This window comes from Cyclopterus lumpus, chromosome 10 (assembly GCF_009769545.1).
Source record: "Cyclopterus lumpus isolate fCycLum1 chromosome 10, fCycLum1.pri, whole genome shotgun sequence".
Lineage (NCBI taxonomy): Eukaryota > Metazoa > Chordata > Actinopteri > Perciformes > Cyclopteridae > Cyclopterus > Cyclopterus lumpus.
In genome coordinates this window covers 6,732,232-6,749,865 of record NC_046975.1, presented here as the reverse complement: position 1 = coordinate 6,749,865, position 17,634 = coordinate 6,732,232, and the positions used below count along the sequence as shown (strand labels likewise).

General features: G+C 45.5%; 2 protein-coding genes across 2 annotated transcripts; one reads left to right on the top strand and one right to left on the bottom strand.

Moving 5' to 3' along the window:
- Positions 1-189: 189 nt before the first annotated feature.
- cnot7 (CCR4-NOT transcription complex, subunit 7) lies at positions 190-5,400 on the top strand. The gene is made up of 7 exons (XM_034543940.1): positions 190-343; positions 934-1,057; positions 1,140-1,333; positions 1,701-1,862; positions 2,987-3,131; positions 3,299-3,409; positions 4,709-5,400. Exons 2-7 carry the CDS (start codon positions 941-943, stop codon positions 4,838-4,840), a joined length of 861 nt encoding a protein of 286 aa, XP_034399831.1. The 5' UTR covers positions 190-343; positions 934-940; the 3' UTR covers positions 4,841-5,400.
- Positions 5,401-7,332: 1,932 nt separating this feature from the next.
- On the bottom strand, positions 7,333-15,315 carry zdhhc2 (zinc finger DHHC-type palmitoyltransferase 2). Its single transcript, XM_034543351.1, has 12 exons — positions 15,008-15,315; positions 12,450-12,476; positions 12,234-12,328; positions 11,587-11,707; positions 11,413-11,482; positions 11,281-11,313; positions 10,641-10,761; positions 10,145-10,277; positions 9,469-9,595; positions 7,985-8,080; positions 7,759-7,868; positions 7,333-7,373 (listed from the first exon to the last, which is right to left on the bottom strand). The coding sequence occupies exons 1-12, from the start codon at positions 15,132-15,134 to the stop codon at positions 7,333-7,335; spliced, it is 1,101 nt and encodes a 366-aa protein (XP_034399242.1). The 5' UTR covers positions 15,135-15,315.
- Between the last annotated feature and the right edge of the window lie 2,319 nt (positions 15,316-17,634).

The window sequence follows — 17,634 nt, the reverse complement described above, 5'->3', positions numbered from 1 at the left end:
ACTTTTTTTTTTGTTCATACATGTTATAATCCGTTCAACCACCAATTAGAAATGTACTAAATTATGTATTGTTTCAGCTACTGAAGCACGAGCGCTGAACAAATAGGACGCTGACCACGGCGCCACGCCTGCATGCATGCGCACGTGACGTCTCCGTTTTGCGCGATGATGTCGTGTTGTAGTCTCAACTATGATGGCAGCCGTGGGTTGACATCGACGCATTACTTAATATAAACTACTTCAAAGTTCGAGCAAAAGCCCCGACACAATAACGTAGAACAACCGGACCGCTTTCAGAGAGCGACGCACTTTAGACACACACCCGCGCGGGCCGGTGGACACGGTGAGTTCACGACGCTGCGCTGAGCTGTATCAAAGTGAGAGTGTGTGTGTGTGTGTGTGTGTGTGTGTGTGTGTGACGTGCAGGGCTCTAGTTACTCGTTTCTTCATGCACGCGCTCCTATGTACCCGCCACGCTCCTCCGTCCGGCTCACGCTAGCTCAGTCTGAAGCCGGCTGCTAACCGCTACAAGGCACCTAGCTAGCCCAAAGGGCTGCGGGGAACCTGCCTGCGACGAGCTAATGTTACCTGCACACCCCGGCTCCTGACTGTGAACATGCCAGTGTGCGTGCATGTGAAGTATCCCGGATGAGAGGAGGCGCAGGCTGGCTTTCCTCGTGTTGAGCTGTGTGTGATTTGATCCCCCAGAGCAGGTCGTGTCCTCTCGTGCAGTTTTTATTTTAACTTATTGGCCCAATGAGTGGTCTGTGTTCATTGGGTGTCTGGGGATCGTGTGCTATTGGCCTTGTGTCCTGACACCTCATCATGTGGTCTGTCACCAGTCAGCAGGTTGGGGTAGGTCTATGAACCAGCTGTCTTTTTCTGTTTGTTTGTCCCCTCCCCCCCTTCTTGCATCTATCTCCTGGCATGAAGTGGCACTATGCCCACTGCTACTGTGGATCACAACCAAAAGATATGTGAGGTTTGGGCCAACAACCTGGAGGAGGAGCTGAAGAAGATCCGACATGTCATCCGAAAATACAACTACATTGCTATGGTGAGTGATGCTCTGCAGAGGGTCTCACACGGCCCGGCTTCTGTCCTACATGAAGAGCCTTGCTGTCTGTTCCTTCCTGCAGGACACAGAGTTTCCAGGTGTGGTAGCCAGACCGATCGGAGAGTTCAGGAGCAACGCCGACTATCAGTACCAGCTACTGCGCTGCAATGTGGACTTGCTCAAGATAATCCAACTGGGCCTCACTTTTATGAACGAGCAGGGCGAATACCCCCCGGGAACATCGACGTGGCAGTTCAATTTTAAGTTTAACCTCACGTAAGATGACTTTTGTGCTTCTCCCTCTCTTTTCGCTTCTCGTGTGGCGTTCAAGTGCATCCGCGGCGTGCACAGGAGTGTTGGGGAAGAGTATCTCAGCACGTTTATAACGGCACACACAGATGAGACATTGGAGTGAGTAGCACATTTAGCGACAGAAACAAAGTTTGCAGTGTTCATTATTCAGACTCCGTTCAGATGTCGCTTGAGGGCAACATGTAGATCTCTTTCAACTGCAAACACTGACTGAGCACAACGCCTCAGACGCATGCAGCGTACGAATAACTGTTTTTATATCCGTGACGTCTCGTACCTACCCGACTGTCTTTTGTGAGTGGAGGTGATGAGCGTGTCTTCTTGTCTCCAGAGAAGATATGTATGCGCAGGACTCCATTGAGCTCCTGACCACTTCAGGGATTCAGTTCAAGAAGCACGAGGACGAAGGCATCGAGACGCTGTACTTTGCAGAGCTGCTGATGACATCAGGGGTGGTGCTCTGTGATGGGGTCAAGTGGCTGTCTTTTCACAGGTATTCAGCTTTTTGCAATGTGTAGCTGTTTTTTGTTGTTGTTGTGTGCAGTCAGTTACATGCTGTAGATGGCTGCATAGCAACAGGAATCCTATTGGTTTTTCCCACAGTATTGACAAAAACCACAGGTTGTCTGAGCCAGGTACAACATCTCTTCCTTCCACCCTTTGCACATGAGTTATATTAAACAAGCACTTATCGGACACCTTGTGTTTATCCTGGCATCATTTTACTGTGTTGCTCACCACTATGCACCACCGTGTTATTTCTCTGTTTGGTATATTGTGTTACGTCTGCACACAGACATCCTGTTTACTAATGATGTTTGTTGTTTAAAAAAAATGTTGACATTTTTGTTTGGGGTTTGTTCTTTGTCTTTCTTTGTGTGTTAGTGAGAGGTAAGATGTTACGCAGAACTGTGGTCGTTTTGCTACAAACACACGTTACAACAAGTAAATATCCCGTTGAAATGTGCTATTAGATTTGCTGCTCAAGTGCAATGAACACTTGTATTTTTTGATATTGGTCTCTAGTGAGTAGCAGTTTTTTTTTTTTCTGCAATCTGCTGCTTAACATCTTCATTTCATACTCAGTTTCCCACTGTGTCTCCATGGCAAACTGAGGCTAAAGATAACCAGGCTTTGGAAAATAAACAAAGCTTAGGTTTGAAACCCCACTGTCATCTTTCAGGTATTTAGAACACACATTTACCAGCAGGCTTTAATGTCATGTTGTTTTTAATTTATGTTACTTGTTTGTTTTGGTTATTCAGTTTTTTTATCATGGTATTTCTTTAATTCATCCTAATTTTTTTATGGTTTCCTGTAAATGAACTGTTCACATTGAATAATTGGTCTGTTGTGAACAAACTGCGCATCTTATTCATTGTTTTTTTTTCCTTTTTTGCCTATCATACTACACAGTCTTATTTCAGGAAAAAGCAGTGGCTCTGTGTAGTTAATTGCCCTTGCATGTGCAGATACAGGCGTGAGAGCATTCTGCCTGTCTATTAATTATCTTTGTGTCATGGCAGATTGGAAGAGACAATCTCTTGAAGCCTCCTGCTATGTTCAAACGAAACCTAGTTAAAGGTGTGCATGTGTCTGTGTATATGTGTTTTGTAGTGGCTATGACTTCGGATACCTGATCAAGATTCTGGCCAACGCTAACCTGCCCGAGGAGGAGGTGGACTTCTTTGAGATCCTTCGCTTGTACTTTCCAGTCATTTATGATGTCAAGTATCTCATGAAGAGTTGTAAAAACCTGAAGGTACCTAAATAAATATGTCAGCAGGTAGCACGGAGTATCTCTTGTTTTATTCATTTGAAGCGTCACACCTTGATGTCTGTTGTGATCTGCTGCGAGTGCTGCCCTCAGGTTTTACTTTGACTAGAAGCATGTGTCTCGAGTGACTGACCTTTTTTTTTTCCTTTCAGGGCGGGCTGCAGGAAGTAGCTGAGCAACTGGAGCTGGAGAGGATCGGACCGCAGCATCAGGCCGGCTCTGACTCTCTACTCACAGGCATGGCTTTCTTCAAGATGAGAGAGGTAGGCTCCCAGTTCAGACCTGCACCCCTTCACGTTAATCTGAGGGCAATTTAACATGCAAGTCTCATGTCTGAATAAGCACCGCGGTCACGTTTTCACATTACGAGGCCTGCATGGAATGGATTCAGGTAAAAGAGAGAGTGCTCACTTTAGCAAATGTATCATAGCAATCGCCTCTTGGCTGCAAAAGAGTTGCTTCCCATATCAGATCAGTGTAAAAAGAGTTTTCCTCTCGCGATGCAACCGTGGCGAAATACAGACGACAACGAAAACGCTCCCACAAACCCGGTTATCATCTGACCAACAGTCTCTCCCGATATCGAATACGCAGCAACAGGTTGTACACACTGGGTGTGAGCAAATAAGACTGAATGAGTCCCACTCTGTCTTTGTGCACGGTCAGATGTTGGAAAACCGTCAGCAGAAGGAACTCTCTATCGACGTTAAAGTGGATTCAACCTGAGAAGAGGCTCACCATGGTCATTAAGGCTTCAAAAGCCAAATAACTTTGAAAATGTGTGTGTTGCAGTGTTGCAGCCTGAGAGAGAAATGGAAAAACATTCTTCTTCCCCGCTATAACATTTCACACTCTCCTCTCTTTCTATTGCACACACCAGATGGCAAATATGAGCATGCTGAGCTTTCCATAAGTGTGCTCTGGAGTCTGGGGAAATGTACAGGATTAGATATGGATGAAGCCGTTAATGTTACTGATGCCTCGTCTGAAAGGAGGGCCGAGTGTAGTTTCTTGAGGAAGGGAAATCCTCAGGGTACACGGACCAGAGTTTACAGATAATTTTTTTTAAACCTCGCTCTCATCCATCTGATGAACGATCCGCTTTGCGAAACCATTGTAATTGACTTGTCGATTGTTCTGCCCACAGTCCAAAACCCCAAATACACTTAGTTTACAAGGTTAAAAATAGCAGCAAATCCTCCCATTTTGAGAACGGGAAACTGAACATTCATTTGACTATTTAGTGCATCCGATTGAACTGGACGAATGAACCACTCACTCGTGAGAAAAACTATGCACTGAAATCTGTACAGAATTTTGACTTTCTAAAATAAATGAAAGAGACGAGAAGAAAAGAACTACAGATGTAAAAGATTCGTAAGCTCACCACCACATATAGCTGGGAAGAAACACACCAACGCCGGTATTTCACATGATGACGCTAGCTGAGATAAAGAGAAAAAAAATAATAAGAATGTAAAAAGCGATGATGCATTTAATAATCTGATATTGACTGAACGTGTCTGTTCTCAGTACCCTGTGGTCTTTAACCTCTCCCGCAGATGTTCTTTGAGGATCACATCGACGATGCAAAGTACTGTGGTCACCTGTATGGGCTGGGCTCTGGCTCCGCCTACACCCAGAACGGAACGGGCAACGCGTACAAAGAGGAGGCTAACAAGCAGCAGTCATGACATCCCTCCGAAAACCCTCCCTTTTTTAGTTTCTGTAGAAATGTTTTGCACTTTAAATGTTTTGCACTTTAAAGCTCTAACCTGATTTTATATGGAAAGCTGAACACAAGTTTCCATTGTCTTTGTTGCCTTCTCTACGTTCACATTTACCTTTTTGTGGACCTCGCACAAGAACCGCTCTTGGCACGCTCGGCCTTAGTGTTTGCTGCATTCTTCTCTTTTAACCTCTAATTTATTGCGCTGGCTTTCTGACATTGAGCAGATGCTGCGTTCGACAGCGAGGCGCCACATGTCGGTACGCTCGCCATCTGTCATCGGATCTCCTGCCTGCTAATGAGAACGGGAGCTCTCAGTCAGTGTGTTTTGCGCGCACATGAATATTTCTTCTTTTTCCTCATTCGTTGATATAAAGATGATGTTTGTAACAACCTGAAGGCGCTTGTGATGAGCCTGAAACTATACGCTGGTGTTTTCTGCTTGCACACTATGTAGACGGGATACTAAAACGTACTTTTAGTTACTGGGTTTTTTTGTACTGTTTGTATTTATGATAATGCTAAGACTGGTCATATATATATATATATATACACACACACACACACACACACACACACACACACACACACACACAACATGTACTCGATGCATACGCATTGGAGAAATATGGATTTGTTGTGCATGTAAACGCTCTTGTTGACACAAGCACATATGGAACCCTCTACATGGTCTTGCAATGATTTAATTATTATTATTATTATTATTATTAACGTGCATCTTTTTGATCCAGTGGAGTTCATTTCACTCGTAGTCCTGGCCTTTTGGGTTATTCTTATATATATTTTGTATTGCCCGACAATTCATTCATTCATGCTGCGTAGACCAGCCGCATGTACTGAATGTGTGAATGCTGTGTTGTTAATGGCAGCATCCTGAACTTCCACAAGTGTGTGTGTGTGTGTGTGTGTGTGTGTGTGTGTGTGTGTGTGTGTGTGTGTGTGTGTGTGTGTGTGTGTGTGTGTGTGTGTGTGTGTGTGTGTGTGTGTGTGTGTGTGTGTGTGTGTGTGTGTGTGTGTGTGTGTGTGTGTGTGTGTGTGTGTGTGTGTGTGTGTGTGTGTGTGTGTGTGTGTGTTTTGAATTGGAGCAACGAGATTTATTAACCTTGCCGAGCTGCAAAGACTCGACAACCAAAGCTCTTTTTCTTTCTGCAGCACATCTTTCGCACTGTAACGGAGTCAAAGAAGAATATGCAATATATAAGAGGATTGTTTTTAGATTATTTTGTAAATAAAGGCTTGAAACTTTTCTACCATAACATGGCCGTTACATCCCTTTTAATGACTCCCAGGCTGCGACAAAGCGTTGAAGATGAGCTCATTTTATTCGTATAAGGCAGCGCAACTGTACAGCACATCGCCTCTCGAGTCAGACAGACAGAAGAATAGAAAAATATAGATTGACACTGGCTGTCACAATGGAGCTTCTTTTTTTTTTTTTCTTCTTGAAACAAGCATACATTATACCAAGTAGTTGTCAGTGACGGTTGAAAATATACTGCTCAGAAGCAGCTGTAGACGTTTCTTTCTTCACTGGTGCCAGACAGCGCTTTAGATACTTTCAGGCTGTGTGACAACAACATCCTCACTCATGCTATATCAGAAGAGCCCTTATCCAAATGGAATTACTATTCACTGCACTTGTTTTTTTCTTTTCTTTAACCAAGCCAAGGGGAGAACATCTTATGGTACAGTTCACTACAACACGGTGTGTTTGTTGACACCCTGAGACGAGAGCATGCATCGGTTCAACTTCCACGACACTCAACATGGGGGATGGAAAACCATACAAATAAAGATCCTTCACTGAAAAAGAAAATGGCTAAAGGAATATCAGTTACGTCACATTATCGGCACTACTAATCTATACTGAATGTGCAAACATTTGGCAAACTCGTAACACCATTTATTAATGTGCTAAGCCGCAAAAAAACAACGTGAGACAAGAAAATGTGTAAATAATTCAGAAAGTTTCTGGTACATGAGCTGTAACACACGCAAGCAGCTCAGATTGATATCTTAGTATGCAAAGTGCAAAACAGTCTCTTCCATTGCCGCTCTGTGCTTATTAATATACAAACGAAAGAAAATGTGATCGTCGGAATGCAATTCTCATTTCTTCTGAAGCCCAAATACTCTCGGATGGCAGCAGGAGTTGTTGCTGATAGCAATAAGAGTAATACTGATGATGATAATTATGTTCTTCCTCTGCTCTGTAGGTGATATCAGTCCGGTAAACCTCTCCGGGAGCAGGGTGCACGGAAAACAGCCAATATTGATGATGTCAACACCACGTCACGTTCAAGCAACGACGAGGGGGCGGCGCAGGCCTGCATGGATGAAACACATGGTGAGAGATGTTGACTTTATATCCTGATGTGTGGATAGTTTCTACATGGCTGTCAACTCACTTTTTGTGTCACCTCTATCTCTGACTGGTCACGCCTCATTTTCAATGGTCATCCCCGGGTTATTGGCACCTGGACAAACACATGTCAGTTCACATATAAAGTTCCCATATTGGAAAAAGAGATATGTTTGTAAATATATATTGATTTATATATACATATATATTTATATATATATATATGTATATATATATGTGTATATATATATATCCATCCATCCATCCATGTATGTGACCATTCTTACTAAATAAATATCTATTTATTTATTTTATTTTTTAACATGCTCCAGAAGAAATCCAGAAATACAAGTATGAATTAAAAATCATAATTTGTCTCCCTTAGGTCATCAAAGATCTGCTTCAACTCTAAATAATAATTTAAAATTAAAATAAAAACCTGTACGTAATCAAGCGGCTGTGGAGAAACCCATTATGAGGAGGTTAACAGGCTATCTTACCCTTCCGGCCTGTTGCACTGTCATTCTCTGACCAGGAGGGGGTGCTGGTGAGCAGTCGACTCTGAGACTCCGTCAGTGGCTTGGAGGGGAACTGGCGGCCCTCTGCTGCACTGGAAACCCACAGGTACACTTAAGCAGGGATCATTATTAGTCCTAAATGATCGGACTGATTAGGGGATTCCCCTGCATCATTAAACTGACAGGAGCTGGCTAGCAGTTCACTCACCTCTTGTTGGCAGGGTTGGAGCCAGTGGGCGATGTTGAGGGCTGCTCCGGGTCCACATTCACCAGGCAGGTTGGGAACGAGCACCCGTCACCTAAACTGGAAAGCCAGCACAAAGCACAGTTTAAAGAACGGCCAGCTGGTCATACACCTGTGATTTGAAGGTGATATTTATAAGCATCAATAGAATTATACGTTGCGTATTTTATTTTATGTATGTGGAAATGACGATATAAATGAGTCTGCCAGTGGCAATTATGGTAAATGCTAAAACATAGCACTATCAGTGTAAAATATGCTACTGTATATGTACACTGGGTGGCGCTGTTCTGTGGTGCTGTGCTTGCCTATATAGTCAGTTAGATCATTATTGACAGCAGGTGTTGGACCTCGGAAAGGCCAAACAGTTTTGACCGCTCTGGGGGTTCGAGTGGTAGCTGTTCCCACAGCTGTTTGAGTGTTGGCATTCAAGGGACCGAGTTATGTAAACCACGGCACAAGAGAATAAACCCAATATTTATGAAATGTGTTCTTCACGTCAACAGTGTTTTGTTTCAACATTACAAAATGTGGGTTTATACTTTAATAATTGGACTCTGATTGCCAGAAAGCTGTATATTTATCATATTATTCCTTCTGTCAACATGAATTACTAACGTTATGCAACGCTGGAGCTTCTGCATGCGTTCACGGTTGCGGTGTTGTTGTTGTTTACTGAAGCCTTTCTCCTCTAGGACTTTTCCCTCTTTTCAACCACTTTGTTTCAAACTAAGTGACATCGCGCTCTAATCCCTGAGTGACTTCATTCATTCAGCACTTCTCTGACATTCTTAGTCAGACAACAGAAGCGTTTTGTGAACCTTTGCTTTGAACGTTGATGCTGATTTGCAGCTGGATGTTCAGAGTTTAGCGGAACGACCAGATCACTCACTGTTGAGTACCTCACCTCAACGCTGCCAGCTCGGTGAGTTTCATTTTGTTTTTGGCAAGATTGTCTGATACTACGACTCAGAACCGATTGTCTGCATACATCGCAGCTTGTTTTTGAGTTTGAATGAAGTGGACGCTTTACAGCCCAATATAGTGTGTAGATGGGTTAGCCGATTGCGGGTTGTATTCATTCAATCACACAATGCAGCAGTGGTCGATGCAGACACACCTGGAGGTCTACTGAGTGCACCTTTCATAGTTAAAGATGCAATTGAGGCTTTAAAACACTTCAGCATTAGATTTTAATATATGCTATGTATATGATATATAACTTATATGCTCTACTGATCTCATTTTTAGTCAGAGCCGCACTCCAGTTGGACCTAGTTGCGGTTCGTGAAATAGAGCCTGAGGTCTTTGACCTGCTCGTCTAGTCTCAAAATGAGAGGTGGTCGGGGCTTGACTTGCGTAATGGGATTCTCTTTAGTTTGCCCTCCTTGAGAATTTGCGGACATTTTATGTTGAATGCCTATTGACAAACGGCCAGAAGAACTTACCCGGTGAAAACAGGAATGGGCCAGTATTTAACTTCATCCCCAAAGACCTGGCGGAAGTTCTTCCTCAAGCCCAGACTGAAGCCGCTCTTATCGGTGCCGTGGCGGAACACTGGAGCACGCACGGCCTCTGAGAGGACACACACGGAGGAGGAGAGAGTCAGTGAAGGTGAAGATGAATAAGTGCAGCTCTCCCACTCCGTCTCTGTATGATCTATTCTTCAGACTATTAGCAGGAGCTCGTTCAGACGGCACACGAACGACTCCCGCCAGCGGCTGCGTCCGCGGAACAACTCGCATGAAAAGTGTCTTTGTTGCACAGGAGACGCGGATCTGAGACTGTGCCGCCATGTGTGACTTCTCTTCCTTCGCAGTGTCTGTTACTAAGCTGCTTACCACTCTGAGCCTCGTGTCTTTGCGTTACACTGTAACACACTCCTGTGAGTAATCCGCTCTCCGCGACGCCGCGGACAAAGTGTGCCACTGTGCACGCATAATGAGAAAGTGCCCCCCCCCCCCGTCTGACAGCGGCCCAGAGCGGCTCATCAAATCTCGGCGCCGGTGAATGATGGTGGGAAGAATGCAACGAAGCATTCGTTAGAGCGGAGACTACATGTACCCGGCTGCTGCACAACAGAGGATGTATAATCACGGCAATCATGAAGTGTACGCCACCTACCGAGGGTGGATCGGTTCTTGCAGACGAGCCAGCAGTGATAGGTTAAAAGTGACGCCAGGCTGACGGAGAACATGGAGGCCGAGAAGAAGAGGAACAGGATGTGGAACTTGGCCTGAGTGTCTGGGAGGCCGTTCTGAATGGAGAAGGGGGGGGTGACAGCAACCAGACAATCAACGCCACTGAAAACAGAGTGGACACCAAGTGGAGTCTGAGCGATTTCTACTCCGCTAGGGTTCTATGGTTAGAGCTCATTGAGCAGTGTCTATCCCAGTGCCACTAACTACAGCAGTTGGTTGGTGCATACCATGTATTCCCTCAGACGGAAATGTGCTCTACCTCCGGCCTTGTGAAAACAAAAATAAAAGATCAACACAGAATGCATGTCTTCAAACGCCCATTCAGATGTGAGTGGATATATTTTGTGCTGACCCAGCCCCCTACAAAAAACACACACTATAATCAAGGATTCGTGCTCTGCTGGTGAACCCGCACTTACCAGCCAGAACTTAATGAAGTACTGCAGATCTGTTGCAGTTATGAAAAGGCAGTAGAGCAGCGAATACGCCAAGAACAGCATGAAAAACTTGTAGTTGGAGAATCCCACGCAGTTGTTCACCCTGCGACAAGGTGAGAGCGGGGAACGTGGTCAGTGGTGCACGTTAAAATCTTTACTTATACGCAGAGATACTAGAGGTGAAGAGATTATTTCAAACATTTTGAGCAGAAGAGCAGTACGTATTGGGAGGGTGATGGGGTGTTTGTGCACAAAAATGACCCATTTTCCAGCCTGTTTTGGGCTGAAAAACAGGTAAATGCAGCACAAATGTTTGGCGGTTCTTTACAAGAAAACACTGAATCAGCAGGTTGGTTTCATGTGAATTATCTGAGGACCTGCTATTCTCTGCCAATCAGGGAGCACTTTCGGACACCAGGAGATTGCATTCAGCAGCAGACCACCCGATCACGTTTAGCAAAAAACGACGCCAGGCTGAAATCCGATTTGTTTTGTGACGCGTGTTTACGAGAACGGGAATAACGATGATAGCACAAAGCCTGCGAGGCCTTTAATGAAAAGGAAATGATGAACTAAGGACACCGTACTGATATTTGTTTAGAACCCTATTGCCGCTACGTACCATGGGCAGTGGTGATCCATCTTCAGGATGCATCTGTAACGCAGCAGGGTCAGACGTCAGTGTGATTGAATCGTACTCTGCCTACCAGATCTCCATGCATGGTGGGGTCTGTTCTCGAGCAGAGAGCCTCACCGATCACAGACGGAACAATGGTGACATCGATCAGGCTTCAGCAGCTGGCAGCGGTCACAGAAACGGATTGCTGGGGAGACACAGGCACTTCAATCAGACTCAACAGCAGCTCTAACACTTGACCTCATCTTAACAATGTGAGGAGAGGGGGGGAGGGGGGGGGCTGTAGTGTACCTCCAGAGTTGGTGCGCGTGTGGATGGGCAGATCCCTGGATATCCTCCTCAAGATCTCCTGCTGAGACTCCCCCCGGTCTTCACGCTCCAGCAGCTCTTTGTCAGAGTAGGACAGGTGAAACTGTGCAGAGGGGAAGACAAACAACAGCCGTGATGTAGCAGAAGCTCAACCTGCGAGCGCTGGCGTTTGTTTCAAATCATTTCTTTTTTTCATTTGGTTCTTTCTGCCCCAGGAGGCAAAGCAGCAGAGCGCCGCGATATTACTTTCAGCTATACTCTCGACGATTTATGATTGAACACTGGAAACAAAAATAACTCTGGCGATGGCAAACGGCTCAGCAGCACGTGAAATATGACTTTTGTCATCTCGAAAAAGCCTCAAGTGACGAAAAAGTCTTTTCATACGAGGCGGTCGTACGCCTCGGTTAAGAGCGTCCTCTCGCAGATGCATGTGCTTTGGTCAGGATCGGAGCCATTGCAGTGCAGCTCCATGCACATCCACTGGAACGTGTTATTAGTCTCAATGCAGCGTTCAATCCCACGGGGAGGCTGTAACCTACATCTGCACTTCCCCGCCATGCCTCATCCTCCCCGATGGAGGAAAGAAATAATGTAATAAACGCTGCGTCGCAGACGGACACACTCACCTCCTTCAGGGGGTTGGAGGGCCTGGTGCAGATGGTCTGCCAGTACGCCCACACAAACATGACGAAGATGACATGATACACCAGCAAGTATATCACTGGAGGCAGAGAAGCAGAAACAGGTCGTCATCATCCGTCAGGAGTCGGGCGCGCTTCCCCTTAATGAACTGAATATTCCTGACCAGCTGAAGACGTCCAACAGCTTTACGGAACACTTACCCTTCTCTCCGGTGTGCTCGATAGACTCTGAAGAGAGAAAAAGCAGAGGACGCAGTCAGGCCTGCGTTTTGGTTAAAGACGGTGAAACACTTCACGCCCAAATGAGTAGGTCAACATGGGGAAAACTCTTTTAAATCCTCCGCACATAAACCAAATACACATGTTTGACTGACTCCAAATCAGCAGAACTGAAAAGTGCTGAATCTGTAAATCCTTCACACACCACACCAGTCACAAGCTCAATATACAGCACGCTCCCAGTCGGAGAACATTGTTGCTCTCATGTAGATAGGCATTACTGTGCACATACACACACACACACACACAAAGATCTGGACTCACAAGTGAGCTTATATTTGTCCTAATATCTAAGCAATGATTAGCTGAGCATACTGAGTAATCCATCTTCAGCAGTCAGCCTGTGAAGCAGTAAACACACACACACACACACACAGACACACACACACACACGCATGTATGCACAAAGCAGAAACCGAGGAAAGGTGGGCCAAGATGCCGGATCAAGGCGTGCAGCCAAAAACCATGTGCTTGCTGCCTTGCCAGCATTAAAAGCCCCAGAGTCTGAAAGTGAAGCATAAAGTGCACGTGTGATTAAGAGCGTGTGCCGGGACGTTCATCAATGTGACTCTGAGAGCATTGTGGCCACTCGAGTCTCTTTTCCTCTTTGCATTCTTGCCGCAAACAGATGAATCTTCCCACGATGCAACGACCACCTGATTTCACCATTTTTAACAACCTTGGTGGGGGGGTAAAAAAAAAATGGACCAACTGTCCAAAAGCTGATGTTCGGTGCTCAAAAAGTGGGTCAGCCGCAGGTCGCTCGAGTGAATTATGTAAGCCACACAATGGGATTAACTCATCCGCCCAACTAGAGGTATCAGCTGACGAGACTTTCACACAACTGTCTCTCTGTGTGTGTCTGCGCAGCACAGCCGGGCCCCCGAGCGCCCCCAGCCCCCCCCCCCCGCTACTGTTTCATCTGTCCGCTCCATGTGAATCACAATGTGTCTCTTGTTCTGTAGGGATGCAAAACAAGACTGTTTTAAAAACAGCCTGGTGGAACAGTGACTGTGCCTTTCTGTGAGGGGATGACTCCACATCTCACAGCGGACACGCGGCGTCCTGGCACTCTAGAAGAGGTGCATCCTGGGTCAGAAGCTGGCCGCCCTCCCTGGTAAGCAGGGACGGGTTGAGAAGCGGTTCAATGGGGGTGGGGATTATGAAAATATGAAACCCCAAACCCTCCTACAACGCAGCCAGACATTTCCTTTCTCTCATGGTCATTTCTGTGTGGTTGATTTTCAGCTTTTTGCATCTCTTTTAGGTGCTTTTCTGTCCTTTTTAGGCTATTTACTTATCTTTGTGGTCGTTCTGCATTCCTTTCTGATTGTTTTGCATCTCTTTGGGGTCGTTTTGTGTCTCTTGGTGGGTTTTCATCACTGTTCATTATCATTTTTTTTGTTATTGTTATTTTTTTTGTATCTCGTTGCAGTTGTTTTGCATCTCTTTGTGTTTGTTTGCCAACAAGCCCGTTCAGTAGTCCATCCATGATACTAACACGCCAACAACTATGACCTTCTGACTGAGTTCAGGAGGGGGCCCTGCTGGTGGCACTATGACTCTCATTGAGTCTCAATGATCGGGTTAGAAAGGCTCACATAAAGGTGTATCCTTTTAGTGAAAGCTAGATAGCAAGCCTGGCTCTATTTGGAGAAGACCGAGGAACCCCCCTCCCTGCTTGTGTTTTCCTCTGTTTGGTCTCATTAAACCATCTCCATTTCAGCCAACCCTCCCCTTTTTTTTTTGACAGAGGAGATCTGCTTTCCTAGTGGTGTGACAAGCTGCCAAATGGAGCACATGAGTCGGTTGCTGAGAGTCCTCTGAGACATCCAAGAAACCATTACTCACTATCCAGGTCAACTCCGTGTTCGCCGTTCAAGGAGAAGGCTCGCCGCCTGCAGCCGCACCACCTGATGTTCAGCAACCGCAGGCAGCGAGAGAGGAGGCAGGCAGGCCTGACTCAGAAGCCATTACCGTCAGACTTCTTGCCAACAGATAATGCTGGCGGTGTTGTGGTGGAGGATATCAATTCAGATAATGAAGCTCGGTGACGACATGAGCCCGAAGCTTATACATTAAGTCTTTAAGATAGTGCTGATAGAGTGGTATTGGTGGACTACAGATAATGAGTCTCATGGACCGGATCCTACTCTGTTCACCAGCTTCTTGAGAGCATGGTGGTCAAAAATGTTCCCAATTCTGTCTGTGGGATGAAAACACCTCCACTTGAGCTCTTCATGCAGGGACACCATCACATCCTTGTAACAATATCCTGGCAATTCCTGCTTGAACTGTTGTGGTCATGTGACTGACACTGTCCACACACTGCATGAACAACAAGCCCTGTCTTCTGCATCACACACATGATAGCCTGGACCACAAACTGCTTCAACGCATAGTCTCCCCACCCCGTCACCAAACACACACACACACACACACACACACACCTCGTACTGCCCAGACAGCTGGTCTCTTACCTATGCAAAGCTGCAACACATAGGCGTAGTATGACCACGCCACTATGAGGGCGATGAAGAGGACCGGGATCCAGTACAGAACTCTCTTACAGCCGTTCTTGATACTACGCGAGCCCGACGGTGCCATCGTCTAGGAGAGGATCATTTCTCGTGCGCATCCGCGTGTGTTACTCTCCGTCCCTCCCTCTCCTTCTATGTGTGAGCGCGCGCGTGTGTGCGTGTGTGTGTGTGTGTGTGAGCCGTGTCTTCCTGCAGACTGTCACCGCACCGTGCGCTCCGGCTGTGATCAGCCTAATCGGCAGCTCAGACGCGCCATCCCGTCCAGCCTCCTGCTGCACTGCTCGCGCTGCTCGGACGACCACACACCATCAGACAGCTCACACATGCACACGCGCGCACCGAGTCTGCGCCGCCCCTGCCGCCTCCCCACAGGTTGCCATGACGTCCGCGGGATGCTGCAAGCCTGGCACATTTCTTTTTTCTTTTTTTTTCCTCCACCACGAGCAGATGGGTTCACTAAGTTCAGAGTCGCGGGAGTGGTAACGGCGGTCTGTTCACACAAACACGCGCACGCACGCCGCAGAGGCACGCGGGTTCCGTTGAACGACTGGTCAGAATGTCAAGGAAGAAGCTACAATAGTGTATTTATCTCGAAGTGAGAAGTTACTATTGTATTATTCCATACATTACTAAACTATATCGGCCTGACTCTATTGTGTGGTCAAGCTAACATCTTGTGTGTGATCATTACCTGTCAGTGGAGGTCTGAGATGCTTCTGCTGCCTCACGCGCACCTCGATAGCCGTCGTGTAAAAGCTGTGTTTCACATATTCACTTCTTTAAGACGTTTTTCATGAATGCTGTTTGACTGTGAGAAGAAAACAAAAATAAAATGATGGTTCTCCATCTGTTGCCAATTGTGTGGGTGGGTGGCACGCTCCAGCAAACTAACAATATGCACATCACGGTCAGTTAGAGCAGATGGCTCAGTAATGTGTTAAAAATATTTGTTTGTATAAATATAATATTGTTCAAAAACTACACACATACTTTACCAGGCAGTGTTGTATCCTTTTATTATTAGCCATTATTCTCCACATTACATTTATATCATATTCCCGGAGTGAAATGCCAAAATCAGGGATGTAGATATTGACAAGGTGTAATATTGTTAGTATTCTGTCTTACAGGACCATTCAGCGGACGTTCACTACTCGTGCATATTATGAAGATTCCTCTGTGTTGCTGTTATTCAGTCCAACAACGTGGATGTCCACATGTCTGCGTCTCCTCTGTGTCCCTCTCCGTTGTCGGTGGGGAGAAACACACTCTTGAGCTTTAATTTGGGAATTGTAGGAACTCAAACGCCATCTCGGCCTCTGCTGCATCAGTTTTTAATCATTCTTTCTTTAGGACGCTCAATGCAACATAGGTGATGTGATGCCTGTGTAGAAATCATGAGCAATATTACAATAACCACAGTGTCAAGTTACAAAACATAGAGGTTATAAAACCCATAGTTTTATCATTTAGATACGCTCCTATTAAACAGGTCTGAAAGGATTAAATTGCTCAGAGTTAATGGATGAACATTGACATTGAATTTTTCATTATATCTCGGGGATCTTGTACATTTCGAAAGGACCTCGTTGATCTTAAGAGAAGTTCAGGATTAGAGTGTGAGACTGCACATTATTACCCCGCTGAAAGAATCATTTAAAGATCACAAAAAAAGTCCCTGATTAAAGTCCCGTACACCCACACAGCCTCCGGTTTCCTGGTGATTAATACTGTTAATGATTGGCCTTCGGGTTTAGAATAAAACGGCTAATTTATTCTTCTGTGCTCCTACCAGTCGCCACAAAGAAAGGGTCGGTTAACAGCTGTTTGCCTGTTGAGAACACTGTGACCTGTTCACAGGTCACAGTGTTCTGTTGTGCTGTTTGACGTGTGTGTGTATGTGTGTGTGTGTGTGTGTGAGAAAGAGCACAAAACAACCAAATGTGTTATATTGTGTTTATTGTACCATGTCAATATAAACGCGTCGGTGTAACAGTCAAGGCCTGTTTTAAAAGAATGACACGCGGTTTCCAAAAGCTCTTCAAGAGGTAGACCGACTAATCGGGTAAATATTACAGCATGTGACATGTTGATATCTTTTTTCAGAACATAGCTCCACCCAAAGCAAACATTACTCCAGGAAACAACAGTCATCATTGCTCAGTCACATAGTGCACTGTACTCTAGGACAAGTATATTTAAGAAGATGAAGTTTAAATGCTTCTTTGAGCATAAAGGGAAGGTAATTTTAATGTATTGCTCCAAAACTAATTTAAGTTGAGTGTCCCAAGAGTGGAACAAACACATGGCTTCAATCTTTTTTGCATATTTATTTATATAGGTCATCCCTGCCATAGCACTTCTCTTTCACCAGCTCAGAAATGATTAACACTTTTAGCTGCCTGTAGTTAAACAGTGAAAAAGCCACAGACTGAATGAGTTTGTTCAAGCCTCCTGCGGCTCTGGGGGATCCTGGAGGATTTTAGCTGCAGCGAGAGGAGGAAGAGGAGGAGGAAGATTAGGAGGAGGAGGAGGAGGTGCTGCCCTGAGCTGGGGGGAGGGCGAAG

What these genes read in the sequence shown, in the direction of transcription:
- cnot7 (XM_034543940.1), top strand. Translation starts at nt 941, where the DNA reads ATGCCCACTGCTACTGTGGATCACAACCAAAAGATATGTGAGGTTTGG. An exon ending in AAGTGGCTGTCTTTTCACAG is followed by an intron (nt 1,863 to 2,986) that starts GTATTCAGCTTT and finishes TGTGTTTTGTAG; the next exon opens with TGGCTATGACTTCGGATACC. An exon ending in CTTTCTTCAAGATGAGAGAG is followed by an intron (nt 3,410 to 4,708) that starts GTAGGCTCCCAG and finishes CCTCTCCCGCAG; the next exon opens with ATGTTCTTTGAGGATCACAT.
- zdhhc2 (XM_034543351.1), bottom strand. Translation starts at nt 15,134, where the DNA reads ATGGCACCGTCGGGCTCGCGTAGTATCAAGAACGGCTGTAAGAGAGTT. An exon ending in TGTGTTGCAGCTTTGCATAG is followed by an intron (nt 12,477 to 15,007) that starts GTAAGAGACCAG and finishes TTCTCTCTTCAG; the next exon opens with AGTCTATCGAGCACACCGGA. An exon ending in TCCAACCCTGCCAACAAGAG is followed by an intron (nt 7,869 to 7,984) that starts GTGAGTGAACTG and finishes GTGGGTTTCCAG; the next exon opens with TGCAGCAGAGGGCCGCCAGT.